Source organism: Mytilus californianus, unplaced genomic scaffold (assembly GCF_021869535.1).
Source record: "Mytilus californianus isolate M0D057914Y unplaced genomic scaffold, xbMytCali1.0.p SCAF_10, whole genome shotgun sequence".
Classification (NCBI taxonomy): domain Eukaryota; kingdom Metazoa; phylum Mollusca; class Bivalvia; order Mytilida; family Mytilidae; genus Mytilus; species Mytilus californianus.
Window position 1 is genome coordinate 53,620,866 of NW_026262582.1, and position 14,752 is coordinate 53,635,617.

The 14,752-nt window shown below is 31.0% G+C and overlaps 1 protein-coding gene across 1 annotated transcript in view; it reads right to left on the bottom strand.

Moving 5' to 3' along the window:
• Positions 1-14,752, bottom strand: part of LOC127718789 (titin-like) — a 319,779-nt gene that overhangs the window by 67,362 nt on the left and 237,665 nt on the right. Inside the window, exons 149-165 of the mRNA XM_052224839.1 lie at positions 13,392-13,658; positions 12,656-12,922; positions 12,067-12,336; positions 11,558-11,845; positions 11,003-11,299; positions 10,200-10,502; positions 9,640-9,945; positions 9,123-9,237; positions 8,687-8,859; positions 8,149-8,436; positions 7,573-7,875; positions 6,911-7,213; positions 6,187-6,492; positions 5,805-5,916; positions 5,227-5,399; positions 4,519-4,806; positions 2,870-3,175 (exon numbers count right to left, since the gene is read on the bottom strand). Coding sequence (XP_052080799.1) covers positions 2,870-3,175; positions 4,519-4,806; positions 5,227-5,399; positions 5,805-5,916; positions 6,187-6,492; positions 6,911-7,213; positions 7,573-7,875; positions 8,149-8,436; positions 8,687-8,859; positions 9,123-9,237; positions 9,640-9,945; positions 10,200-10,502; positions 11,003-11,299; positions 11,558-11,845; positions 12,067-12,336; positions 12,656-12,922; positions 13,392-13,658 — 4,365 coding nt within the window. The remainder of the gene's footprint in view (positions 1-2,869; positions 3,176-4,518; positions 4,807-5,226; positions 5,400-5,804; positions 5,917-6,186; positions 6,493-6,910; positions 7,214-7,572; positions 7,876-8,148; positions 8,437-8,686; positions 8,860-9,122; positions 9,238-9,639; positions 9,946-10,199; positions 10,503-11,002; positions 11,300-11,557; positions 11,846-12,066; positions 12,337-12,655; positions 12,923-13,391; positions 13,659-14,752) is intronic.

Genomic DNA, 14,752 nt, shown 5'->3' on the forward strand with positions numbered 1-14,752 from the left:
ACATGGACTATTACACTAAATATAAATATCCTTTGGATGACATGAGTTTCTTGCAAGCTATAACCAACAAGGTATTATAATTATTTGACTTAGGAGTTATTCTTTCAATCATGGATGTTGATGCAGTGTAAAGCAATCACCAATCAATCAATCAATCAATTCAATCATGGATTTTATTTTCACTGTCAACCAAACATATAAAATCCTGTGTTTCATACAAAATTAGGAAAAGAAGAAAATTTTGTGAAATTTCTGTGTCTAGCACATGATTCCAAGTCATTGACCCCCCCTACCAAATTCTATAATTGGAAATAATCCAAATCTAAATAACATCTTATTAGCTATAAATTTATAAAGGCATAACTAATAATTGTTTGCTCCCTTATCATTTGGTCTCTGCTGGATAATTGTCTCATTTGCTATAATACCACATCTCCTTATTTTTATATGCAATGTATAACTTTTTGTTTGTACATCTTTTGTCTGGAGAGTCCAATGTTGGTTGTTGTGTGGTCTGTTATACTTTCAAATATTGTTTTTAAGTTCATGGTATCCTTTTTTATGGTTCATTGTATCTTCTTTTTAGTTCATTGTATCCTTTTTTTAGTTCATGGTATCCTTTTTTTAGTTCATGGTATCCTTTTTTATGGTTCATTGTATCTTCTTTTTAGTTCATGGTATCCTTTTTTATAGTTCATGGTATCCTCTTTTTAGTTCGTTGTATCATTTTTTTATACATTTTATTATAGCCCTTTTTTGTGAAGTCACAGAATTCAAAGCACTCCAATGTTTCATGCAAAATCTTGACAATCAACAAACAGCATGCTTTCAAACTAACACAAAACAATTAAAATGTTATACTTTATTTTATTTAACATTTTATTGATTAAAATGTATACAATTCAACATTAATATAGTAATTAATCTTAAAAATTTCACATAACAACTTCATTTAAACCATTCATTTGAATATTCAAAAACCCATGCACAAGATCTCTTGGCCAAGATTATCTTCAAACAATTTATCAGAACAATATACTTAGCACTGGAATGATATGAAAAAACAAATTGAGCACTTAAAACACAATCAAGTTAAGAAAATTAAATATGGTAATGGTATCTTAGTAAAATAAATGAAACATGTAAAACAAATTTTGTATGGGGAAAAGATTGTTATTTCTTAAGGCATACAATTTTGTTCTCAAGAATTAATTTTTGAGAAAAAAAACCCACTTCTTTTACACTAAGAACAATACAAAATTTCTTGTTTCAACCCTTATATGAATGGTTTGAAAAAATGAACAAAACTTTGTCATGCATTTGATCAAGTATACAATATATTAGTAACTAGTAACATTCTATTAATTAACAATATCTAACTTCAATTAACTAGTAACTAACTACTATTACTAAAACATATCACATTCAGCATGGAGATTCACAACCTTATACATTTTGATTACTAAAAATTCATAATATTACTTCTGATTATAAAAAAAATATTTCAACGAAAGGAATGTTCAACAATTTTCAGCAGTTAATGATAAAAATATAATAAAAATATATAGTATTCATAATTATAATATAACACATGGTTACAAAAAAATTAAAACGTCATTTATGTAAAAATCACATTATGATTGATATGTAAATAAATCTATTCATCACATATTTTGCTATGAGTATGATATTCAAAATTAAAAAGAAATTAAAAACTTGAATTGTTGATTAAAATGGACCAAATGGATAATGTTGTGGACCATGTTCTTAGATGAGAACATGATTCCGAAAAATGCCCATTTTAAATTCGACATAATGAAAGTTTATCATTTAATAATGTAATGTCTAACAGGGATGAATTTTGAAAGGAATGCATTTTATTCCATATGAAATGTAATGTGTTATATCAAATTTATAATGGCAACCTTGTTTGTTTATTTTCCAGTCATGGACTATAAGTCTATTTTCTTATTATGCACCTTTTTTATACAATTGTAAATGCAATAAATTGTCCTTTAATAGGTTGCTATGAGATCCATACCTAAACACCACAGACAGATTAAGGACTTTCTTTAACTTAAGGATCATATATATAAGGTCATACATGTACTACATGAACCAACTCTTCTAACCTTTACCTTATCTCTTATCCTAAACCTAATTTTAACACTAAGCTAGAGATAAAATGTTCTAATTAAAAACTATCAAAATTAAAAAAAAATGTGGGTCCCTATGTAAAAGAATGCCCATGGGTGACACAGTGAAACCAATTGTCAAGTTGAAAATAATAGGATAGTTTATACATTTGGACGGGTTATGTTATTGAAAATCATTCAAATAGGTTTATATTTGATTCACACACATAAGGCACATGCTTCGATACTTATGAATATGTAAACAATTTAATTAAGATAATCATGGTCAAATTTTGGCTCTGATTTTAAATCATGATATGTCAAATTATGTGGTCTTCTTTCACAGTATTTTTGTTCTCAGATGTAATAGAATTGAGACTTCTATCAATTGTTCACAAATCTCAATTAACTCCAAACTCTATAACTAAACTCTTTAGAAGAGTAACTTTTGAGAGCTTAAACAGTGAAAAAAGACCACATTTATCAATGGCATAACAGTATGTAATTTAGGTTATAGAAATTGAAAACATTTATTTACATTTTTGCCATTTCTCGTCACCGATAAAAAGGAGCAAGTAATTTGTGACCAAAATGTCAAGCTCCATAAATTACACACTGATATATGTTTAAAATTAACAATAAAACAAAAAGCATTCACAATTTTTTTCAAGACATCATGCTGTTAATATTCAACATCAAACTTTTATCAATTCGGGTTGCATATCCAAACCTACCAAATGGACTCTTTGGAATAACTGGTTCGGATGTCTCCAAAGGTTTGGAAACTCCAATGTCATTTTCAGCAGTAACTCTAAACATGTATTGTTTTCCATCCATTAATCTACTTGGTGTAATAGTTGTGGTTGGAGCTTTAACAGATCCCACTTTTGTCCATTGTGAACGGTTTTGTTCACGCATGTCTACATTGTATTGTTTAATGTCTGATCCACCATCATCTTTTGGTGGTTGCCATGACAGTGTGACACTATCTTTGAGAAGGTCTGTGACCTCTATTGGTCCTTCAGGGGGACCAGGGATGTCTACAATGAAAAAAAAAATTATTGTCAGTCCAGAAGCAAATAAGATTTGTTCAGTTACAGTGTCAACATTTACAAAATGTACCAATTTAATTCCTCAAGTTAAAAAAAAATCTAAAACAGCAATTATTATAACAGTTTCCTTAGCTATATTTCAAATTAGAATACACACATATTATATGTTATTCAGGTCTCAGACAGGGTATATAATGTGACATTCCAGGCTTAGAGTTTATATTCCCTGAAAAGGCAAAGGGGATATAAACCCTAAGCCGGGAATGTCACATTATATACCCTGTCTGAAACCTGAATTACACCTATATTACGGATTACTCCTGCCTTAATGTTTTTCCAGTACCAGGTATTTATTAAACATTCACCATACAGTATATATATATTTAGTATATGTAGTGTTTCTTATTATTTTGAGTAATTCTTTTAAATGCAAGGTTTCCATCTTGACAAATTTTTTTTTTGGTAAAAATATTTTTTCAATAAAGTTTTTAGATTTCATGTATACTGTTTGTATGTTTGTGACTTTTTATGTATTATGACATTTTTTTACAACAAAAATACTGAAAAACCCAACCTGATATTTTTCCCATATGTGAAGGATTTTGTAATTTGCTGTGAAAATAATATTATCGTGTATGCAATGATTTGTAATTACACTTTAAGACATTAATTAAGTATTTGATGTGTAAATCGAGTGATTTTAAATTAAAAACGTATTATTGACGGATACATGTCATTATTTTCCCTCTGAAAGCCTCTGATATTCTTTAAGTGTTCTGTATGGCTTAAGACTATGTCACATAGTAGTCACATAGTAACGTTCGTTATGATGACATTGTTGGGGATCCAATTGGGATAAAAAACATCATATATACCACGGCAGTTTCCTGAATATATACTGACATCTCTGTATTGTTATCCAATCACAAAACTCGACACATTTGTAATCCATAATATATATATATATTGGCAGTCAGCAAGGTTTAAAGAACATCCGTTGTTCGACCTGTTAGTCAAATGCGTTTTGTTAAAATATACTTTCTCACTTTTTTGGTCTTTTGGAAAATGTTGTTTGTGCTGTATTTAGACCCCTCTACCAAGAAATTTGATCATGCAGACATATAAAAATTGTGGTTTTTATCCAACGCAATCATAGGTTTGAACGTTGTTTTCAATTTAGACTTATATATATATATTATGCCTTAAAAATATATATAGATTCTAAAACAGTTTTTGGAAACAGGAAAATATGACATTTATAAAAAATAATGATGAATTTTCACTATTATACACTTTAATCTCTATCCAATAATTACACAAGTATCACTGACCTGTGACCTCTACATCGAATGTTGCCTTGGCATCACCAGCCTCATTTTCAGCCATGATTGCATACATGCCATCATCTTCTCTGGTGGCTTTCTTGACTTGTAAAGTACTTCCTGTGGGTGTTGTATCAAGGTTGAGACGACTTGATGGTTTGATGGTCTGATCATCTTTACACCAAGTGACAGAAGGTTTAGGAATTCCACTAACTGTTACTGGAATTCTCAGTGATGTTCCACTGCGTAGAGTGATCAAGTCTCTGAATTTATTATCATATTCCAGTTTTGGTGCAGCTGAAATTAAAGGATATTATAAAATTAATGTTTCTAATCAATGTTCATTACATTATAAAAAAAATCAAGGTTAAAATTTCAGGAATGATTCATTACTTTTGAAGTAAATAGTTAAACATCTTTGGGGAATATTACTTTATCCATAAATCATGATAATTTTGCTCACCACAACTCTTCTGTATACTAATAACTATGTATTGTAAATAACAATAATGGAGAATTGAAGACTGGCAATAGCTAAACCCTTCTAAAAAGCAAATCAGAATCATATATCTTCAATTTAGATTTTAAATAAATTAATAAATTTATATGCCCTGAAACATGCCTTTGTTACATCTTACAAATGTATGATGTTTACAGTACAAATATGATGTGGAACTAATGTAAAACATGTGTAAGGAGCCAGATCATTTCTCTTACCCTGAACCTCCAGTTGTCCTGAGGTTGAAACAGAACCTAAATCATTGGATGCCTCACATTTGTATGTCCCAGCATCCTTTTCTGTGACCTCTCTCAAGGTCAATGAGGCTACCATGTTGTCATAGCTAGTCTCATATTTCTTAGTTGAAGGAATAGTTTTGTTGTCTTTGGACCTGCAACATTTATTTTCTCAGTGAATTAAAGTTAATTTGTCATTAAAAGTAGCTTATTTACATGCAGTGAAATATCTTGAAGAATATTATGAATCATGTATACAGTAAATTTAGAAACAAATGCAAGGTTTTTACTGATGCAAAAGGATAAAAAATATAATAAATATTAAAACTCTTATTTCAATTTTGACTTTAGGACCTATAATGCCCCTAATCATACCTTATCTTTTTGAATTTTTCAATTCTTTATTTTGTCATCTAGTTTTTTTTTATGAAACATTATCTCTAACTTTTCAAGTGAAGTAAGTAAATAGTGTCTTATAGTGTTTCTATACTAAAAAAAAGAAGAAATTATTTGAAAAATTTCTTTCTACATAATCAAAATCCTAATTTAAATCTGCTAACCATTCCACAGAAGGTTGTGGCTGTCCATTGATTTTACATTCCAATGTTGTGGCTTCTCCAAGTAAGACAGACACATCTGGGATTCCCTCCAATACTGATGGTGCTTCTCCAACTGTAAAATAAGACATAAATATACTGTTATGCCATAATGTAAAAACATAATTTCCTAAAAATGTGAATGTATTACTCAATAATTTCTTATTTTATGTCTTCTATTTAATACATATATAGATGAAAATTATTGCATGTCTTTGTCCACATCTCAGCACACAAATTTTAAGTCATGCATGCAATCAGAAACTACTGTTGAAGTTCTAAAAATATAACCGAAACAATGTGACAATATTTCCCATAAAATTTGATTAAGACATTATAGACTTACTTATTGGTTCCTTGGCTAAGACAGGACCTGTAGATGGTGAAGGTTTACTTAATCCAGCCTTGTTCTCAGCAAGAACACGGAACTCATACTCAAATCCTTCTGTTAGGTCTTTCACTGTGAAGGCACAATCTGGTACCTGGATGTTATGTGTGACTGGTACCCATTTATGTGACCTTGGTGGTTTAGATTCAATGACATAATTGAAGATAGGACTTCCTCCATCTTTTTCTGGTGCTACCCATTTCAGAGAGATGGAATTTTTTGTAACTTCTGTTATCTCTGGCTGTCTTGGTGCATCTGGTTTTTCTAAATCAAAGAGAGACAAATTATGAAACAAACTCTGCAGTATCAAAAGGTGCTGGTGATTAAAACAAAAGGACTTTAGTGGAACCAATATTCATACATTCATGTAATTGTTCCAGATATTTACAATAAAACAAAGAACACTTACTTACTGTAATTAAGAAATTTTTTCAATGATTTTATTATTGCAAAAATTGTGTTGGGATAGGTTTAATCAAAATATTTTGAATTTTGATAGCATGATTTGAATGCATCATTTCCTCAAACTGTAATAATTTATCTTCCATTTTTGTAAAATTTTCAACAATCGTAATAAGAAATGCACGCAAAAATCTAAAAATTTACAGTATCTTTTTTTTGTTTTAAGTTTCTGATTTTAAACATATTTTTTGTACATCTAAGCCCTGTTAGCATTGCTTACCAAATTGATTTTTAGCCAAGATTGGTCCAGTTGGTTGACTTGGCTTGCCAATACCAGCAGCATTTTCTGCTGAAACACGGAACTCATATTTAGATCCTTCAACAAGGTCCATGGCTGTAAACATTGTATCAGAGACTGATTTCTTGTTGATTTTCGTCCATCTTGTGCTGTCAGCTGGTTTACGTTCTACCATATAACCAATGACAGGAGAACCTCCATCATTTTCTGGTTGTTCCCAAGTCAAGGTCATAAATGATTTTGTAATTTCTGATGGCTGTAGATTCTGTGGTGCATCTGGGACATCTGAAAAATGTGATCAATAGTATTTATGTATTAACATTACCTGAAAAGTTTTTTCATCAATGTTAATGAAATATTGTGCGAATGCAATTGGTCTTAATGCTGAAATTTTATTTGTAGCAATATGTTGTTAGATTGTTGTATAAATGATTTTTATCTTTTATCTACTTTTTTAATTCCTTGCCATGACAGGATGTTGTTGTCTTTTTATAGTATAGTTTGGGTTTATATCTACTTTTGTTTAACATTGAACGAATTTTATCATACTTTGATGCAGTTATGCATCTTATAATTCTCCAATAAAAATCAAGACATTTCCCTGCAAATTATTTACTCAATTCTGACTAAACTTGTTTACATACCAAATGGACTCTTAGCAACAGTGCCTTTGTCCATTTCTGCTGGTTCACTTGAACCGATTTCATTTTTAGCAATGACACGGAAGTAATATTCATTTCCTTCCAACAGTTTCATTACATTGTAAGAAAATGTTGATTTATCAACTTTGTCAACAGGTGTCCATGTGTTTCTCTTGGCATCACGTTTTTCAATGATATAATCTGTGATGTCACAGCCTCCTGTGTCAGTGGGTTGTTCCCATGACAACAATGCAGAATCTTTCTGGACTTCAGGCACAGATAAGTTCATTGGTTTGGATGGTTTGTCTATAAAACAAAAAACTTTGGTTGAAAAAAATCTTATTTGTTTAGATAATTGACATGCATGCTCTATAGGTTTTAATTTATATGTATTTTCTTTTCTCCTGTAAACTTTTTAATATTACAAATTTTGAATATAGAAGGACCAACGCACAAATCAAAATAATCATTTAGTTCCTAAAATTGGATTATACAAGATAAACAATTCAACTTGATATGTATTTTAAATATCATTTCCAGTTTTCATTTTTATTATTCAAAATTTCCTGAAAAACAGACCTTTAACAATTATTTCAAAGTCAGCTTCAGCTTTTCCGACAACATTTTCTGCTGTAATTTTGTACATTCCAGCATCCTCTAGTGTGGCATTCTTTATTGTCAGGATAGAGAACTCTTCTGTTGTTTCCATTGTCAGACGTGGTGATTTCTCTATTGTTTCTCCATCTAAAAGCCATGCGACTTTAGGTGATGGGATACCACTGATGTTAACAGTCAATGACAAAGAGCCTCCTGCCTTAATGGCTTGTTTACTCTTGAGTTTGTTGTCATAATCAAGTTGAGGGAGAGCTGCAAAGAATCAAAATCTCAATAAACCTTTGTTCTTAGGCATTCATTCATTCATTTGTGAATTCATTTATGAATAAAAACTTGCACAGTTACTCATCTTGACATTAAAAGTTAAATGATGAGATACACTGTATGTTTCATGTTTTTGGTACTTTCTGGTAGAGCTCCTTAAAAAATTCTATGTAAACAAGAAAAGCAAAAAAAGTAATTTCAACATCTAATTTGTTACGAGAATCTAAAGTAAACTCACTATGTACAGAGAGTGTTCCTTCTGTTTGAACTTGTCCAATGATATTGGCTGCCTGGCAACTGTAAACACCAGCATCATCTGGTTTGGTTTCATGGATGACAAGGCCAGCAACTTCATCTTCATAACTCATCTCATATTTAGGACTCTTCTTTACCTCCCTTTTACCCTTAAACCTTTTGCATAAAAGATAAATTCATATATAGTTTACAATTGTGGTGCATTACTGATAAAGATGCCACGAGAGAAGAAACATTGCAAGGACTATATATAAGTTATCTCATGCTAAGAAATAAATGTTTTATACTTTAAATTAAGTATAAATTTAAAATATAAGAAAAACTGAAAAAAAAAATCTCAAAAAAAGTAAATATTAGGCCCAATTAAACATCATTCAATATTTTTCTGATAGTAAAGTAACCTTTTATAAACAACTTACCATGTTATTTCTGCCTCTGGTTCTCCCAGCAGGAGATCACATTCTAGGATGGCATCATTAGGTGATACAATGGTTGTATCTTGTAAGGGTTCCAGGAGTTTTGGTGCTTCTCCAACTGTAAAATAAATCATACATCAAATAGAATCTGAAAGATTTCTCATTATATAGCAATGCTAAGATTTTACTGTAATAACTTCAAAAGGAAACTATTTTTTCTTTCTAATGCATATACATCTCAAAAGGGTGAAGGTTTAAATACAAATAGAATATAGCACAAAATCATTGAGTTCGGATCATGCTCATTTTTTTAATTTACCTGTAGAAAGAAGTTTAAAAAATAATTATCACATGTCAAATGAAATAACAATTTTGAATTCAAAGTTAATGTATCATTTATATTCCCAAAGCCTATCAAAATAATCATTTATCAAAATGACATTACAAATATATTATGTATATCACGTTCTACTTTAAGTTAGATCTAACAGTTAGAAAAAAACAAAATCCTAATACATACCCAAAGGAGCCTCCACTTTAACAGGTTTTGTGGGTTCAGAGGCCTCACCAACACCTGCTTTGTTCTGTGCTGCCACACGGAACTCTAACTGGCTTCCCTCCTTCAGACCAGTCACGCTGAATGTTGTCTCAGTCACGGTTTGGTTCTCATTAGCCTTTATCCAACGGAAGGCATCAACAGGTTTGTATTCAATGACATAATTAGTAATTGGAGCACCTCCATCTTCAGCAGGTGGGGCCCATTTAAGAGCAACTGATGAATTGTCAGTTCCCATAATTTCTGGGGCCTCAGGTTTTCCAGGTTTAGCTGAAAAAAAGTAAAATTGTTAACCTAAAATGTTTTTTTGTGATATTAGTGTTCTATGTTAATTTAGCCAATCTGTTTCTGTAATTTACCATTTTTTTCCCAAAATATGTAAAAAAAAAAACCTCCTAGTTATGTTACTTTAGAGAGGTCATACTGCCTCCTTTGTATTAAGCCACAGCCAACATTAACATTTTCTGAAAGTCTATTTTAAGATTAGATAAAAAATACCTAGCAGGGGGTAATAAAACACTTACTCCATGGGTTCTTGGCCTTGTATGTTTCTGATTGGTCACTAGGACTACTGGGTCCTGCTTTATTGACAGCTTTGACCCTAAATATATAAGTATTGTCTTCAACAAGATCAGAGAGGTCATAGGTTGTTCCTTCTATCAGATCTTTGTTGACAGGAGCCCAACGAGGACTGAAGCCAGATTGTCTCTCCAGCTGATAACCAAGGATTGAAGCACCTCCATCATTGGCTGGTGGTTGCCATGACACTGTACAGGAAGTTGCTGTAACATCAGATGCTTTTGGCGCTTCAGGTGCATCTGGAACAGCTGAAAAACAGTTTTAATCAATTATATTTAAAAACATTAAATTCATTCAGGAATAAAAAAATAAGCATTTTGTTTTACTTTCCTCTTCTTTGTTTACACACGTCTATTGTTACATTGTAAATGATTACAGTATTTCCAAGGAATTTATTCTTAAAGAGTAAAATATTTCTAATGTTGAAAAACACTATTACACTTTGCATCAATCTCGCCATCTTTAGGGCCACAATATTATTCATTTTGGTTAGTTTATTCATAATTTTATGTGTCTTTAAGATTAGCAAATATTAAAACAGAAGACAGAACTTATTACAAATATTTCTTATATACAAATCATTTATGTAAAACTTAGATCTTCTCTAGTTCAAGGAATATATATAAAAAAAATAGAAAATCAGGGTAAATAAGGATCTGAATCTAAAATTCACAAAAGACCAAGAAGAATTTATCTGTAAATATGAAATTGTCTAAAGTTTAACATTCCACAGCATACTGTCACTTACTGAATGGATTCTTAGCAGTAATTGGTTCTTTAAATTCTACTGGTTCACTCATTCCTATTTCATTCTGAGCAAACACACGGAAGTAGTACTGGTTTCCTTCCAACAACTTGCCAACAGTATACTCTAGATCTTTGACCTTTTCTACTTCCTGCCAAGATCGTCTATTAAATTCACGTTTCTCTATGAGGTATCCAGTGATGTCACTTCCTCCATTGTCCTCTGGGGCCTCCCATTTGAGTGTGATAGAATCAGCTAAAACTTCTGGTGCTGTCAGATTTTGTGGTGGGCTTGGTTTATCTGTAACAAATAGTATTTTCTGATCAAAAATAGTTAAAATACACAGAAAAAGTAAATTTTTAATTCCACTTGAAATGATATTATAGTATGAGCTAACCATTTAGATGATATTTCATAAAATTTAAGTATTTCATTTCCATTTAAATGTAACTTAACAATTATGTCTGCTAAAAATTCCAAGAATGTGTGATTAATATCCTCTTTCATCGTATTCATAATATAACCCTTATGCATTCAAATTAAAAACTTTATTCATACCTAGTACAATCATTTTGATGTCGACTGATGTTTTTCCTCTAGGATTCTCCAAGGTTAGTTTATAATTTCCTGCATCTGGCCTTTTGGCCTTTGCTAGCCTCATTGTGGTCATGTTATGAATAGTCTGTGTTTCCAATCTCTTGTCCTTGGGTATGTCCCCATCATTAAATGTCCAGATGACTTTTGGTTGAGGATTACCCTTGAATGGTATTTCAAAAGCAGTAGATTGGCCAGCTTTCAGTGTGATGGACTCCTGGAAGTTTTTGTCCAGGAAGAGCTCAGGTGCAACTAAAATGAATCAATTGACAATTTAATTCACATTCTTGGACTGCCATCATTGAATCAAAGAAAACTGTCATAAGATTAATAAGATGCAGTATATTGGTACAAAAAATTAAAAAGGTCTACATATTTTTTAGATATTATACTTTTTGAGTTTTTAAAAATTGCATTTTAACTTTCTATATGTATGAATTGTCAATAGTAAATGAGTGTTAAAACAAACTAACCTTCTACAATCAGTTCTGCCTCTGAGTTCTTTCCACGAGCAATGATGGAGAAGTCACCCTCATCTTCACCGTCCACTTCAGAGATCTCTAGTCGATGTACTGGACCCTCAACCACCATCTTGTATTTCTTATCTGATGGGAGAGCTTTGTTGTCTTTAAACCATTTAGCTGTTACATTAGGCTTAGATAATTCACATTCAAATATTGCCTTCGATGGAATTTCATGTACTTCTACATCAGTGAGTTTCCTGACAAATTCTACTGCTTCTTCTGAAAAGTTACATCAAATATTTTTTAAGCAAAGAAAAAAAAACAGATTATTGTATAAAACTGTTCAAAATCTGTTTAAATGTTAACTATTTTTAATGTCTTTTAAGTTTTGATCCAATTTAATGACATTTTTATTTTCATTTCCTTTCCTAAACCATATCTTCATATTAATAAAGAACTCCATCAACTTTATTTGCTTACCTTGTTTTATTTCTTAGTTTAACTGACATTATTGATAACTCCTTTAATTACTTATATGATCATGATGAAAGTATTTTTAAACCAGTAAAATCAACAGTTTTAAACATAAACAGCATACCTTCAACAAAGAGTTTTGCCTTGGAAACCTTATCACCAATTTTAACAGAGTATTCCTTTTCATCGTCCATTGTGACAGACTGCATGACAAGTTTGTGGGTGTTTTTATCACAGGTAGTTGTTATTCTGTTGTCCTTTGGCAGTGGTTTACCTTTACATAACCACTTAGCTGGTAGATCTGCCCTGGAAACTACACATTCTAGAGTAGCTTCTTGACCTTCCATGACCTCAATATCAGAGAGAGGCTTTGTGAATTGTAGCGGTAGCTCTGTAGAAAAAAAAATCATAAGATTGTATCTTTGTAAGACCACTCGTAGGGGACTGAAATCGACATGTGCTAAAAAAAATATTCTTAAAACTTTTGAACATATTTTTGAAAGAAAAGAATACATAAATCAATAGAATATCTTTGAATTAAAACTAATGAATTTGCCTGGTACAAGATTTAGAAATACTTGTTCTTGTAGCTGATAATTGCCTTATAGATTGGTATTTAAATTTTGATCATTAAAAGCTTTTGTTTATACTCAAACTAAGTCTGAGTGTTGTAGTAAATGACAAGGAAAAGGAATATTTTATGTTTGTTTGTAAAAACACAAAAATTTACCATATAAAAATAAGGAGATGTGGTATGATTGTCAATGAGACAACTAACAATGAAAGTTCAAATGAAGTGGATGTAAGCAATAAAAGACTGAATTTGTAATTTTTTCAAGTAGAAATTTTATATGATTTACCTTGAACTTTGACCTTCGCTTGAGAATATTTGTCTTCTATTTGAAATTTGTAGAGTCCAGCATCTTCTAATGTTGCCTCAGTAATTTTCAGTGTGTGCACAGTCTCCTGTGTTGTTATATGTATGTTTTCTGAGGTTTCTACCTCTTCTTTGTCCTTGAACCATTTGGCCTTAATGTTTGGTTTATTGACCTCACAGGTCAAGGTCACTTGCTCCTTTTCACTGACCTCTACTTTTTGTAGTGGTTTCACAATTTTCAGAGGTAGTTCTATAAGAATTTAAAAAAGCTCTTTTAAGAATATATGTTGAGCACAATTTAAAAGACCTTATAAATTTTCGAAACTTCATAAATCATTGATCTAGATCTCTGATTGATTACAATCGTATCACTACCACTTTTCATAATGCCAAATGATAAAATAAGGAGATATGGTATGGTTGCCAATGAGACAACTATCCCTATAGACCAAAAAGACAAGGATGTGAACAGAAATCCATTCCTTATAGCAAGCTATAAAAGGTATGACAAAATGTAAAACAAGTCAAGAGAAATACCAGCACTCTCATTATTTAGTTGTTTTATTTCTATATACAGAAGGGGCTTCAACCCTAAACAATTTACTTTGAAATAGTTTTCAATGTACTAAACATTGAATCTGTAAATGGAAAATTAAATAGTGTAACTTTAAATATCAAAGTTTCGTCAAAATGCTAAAATATAACTCATAACAGCAATACGCATGCAGAAATACATATCACTGCCATTGAAAACAACTAATATTTCAAGATTAAGTATGCAGCATCCCAAGATTTTTCTGTAGTATATAAAAGTCATTGTGGTTGTCAGTTATGTTTTATGTTTAAATGAGTGTTTGTGCAGAAAAAGATGATTTCTGTTGAAGGTAATGGTCATTACGCTCTTATAATAGTTTTTTGACCGACATATCAATTTTAAAGCACTTTTTGTAAATTATTAAATTCTGAAAACTTTTCGATAACTTTCACTTATACATTGTATGTTAAAGATTGGAGCATTATTAAAATAGAAATAAGGAGATAAATCAATGAGACAACACTCCACCACAAACCAAACATAAGACTTTAAACAATGAGCAAAACCCAACCGCATAGTAAGCTTTAAAAGGCACTGGTATGACAAAACAATTCAAAAGAGAAAACCAACTACCAGATTTATGCTCTAATACATAAGTGAAAAGCAAATATGCCAGACAGTAACAAGCCTTTTTACTTTACTTTACTTTCATATTCAACCTTTCTTCTCTGCAACCACTGTACATGCATTATTTTAAAAGTTCAAGTTAATAACCCTTTTAAGATAAAAGGCTGTAATTTTGCTTTTTA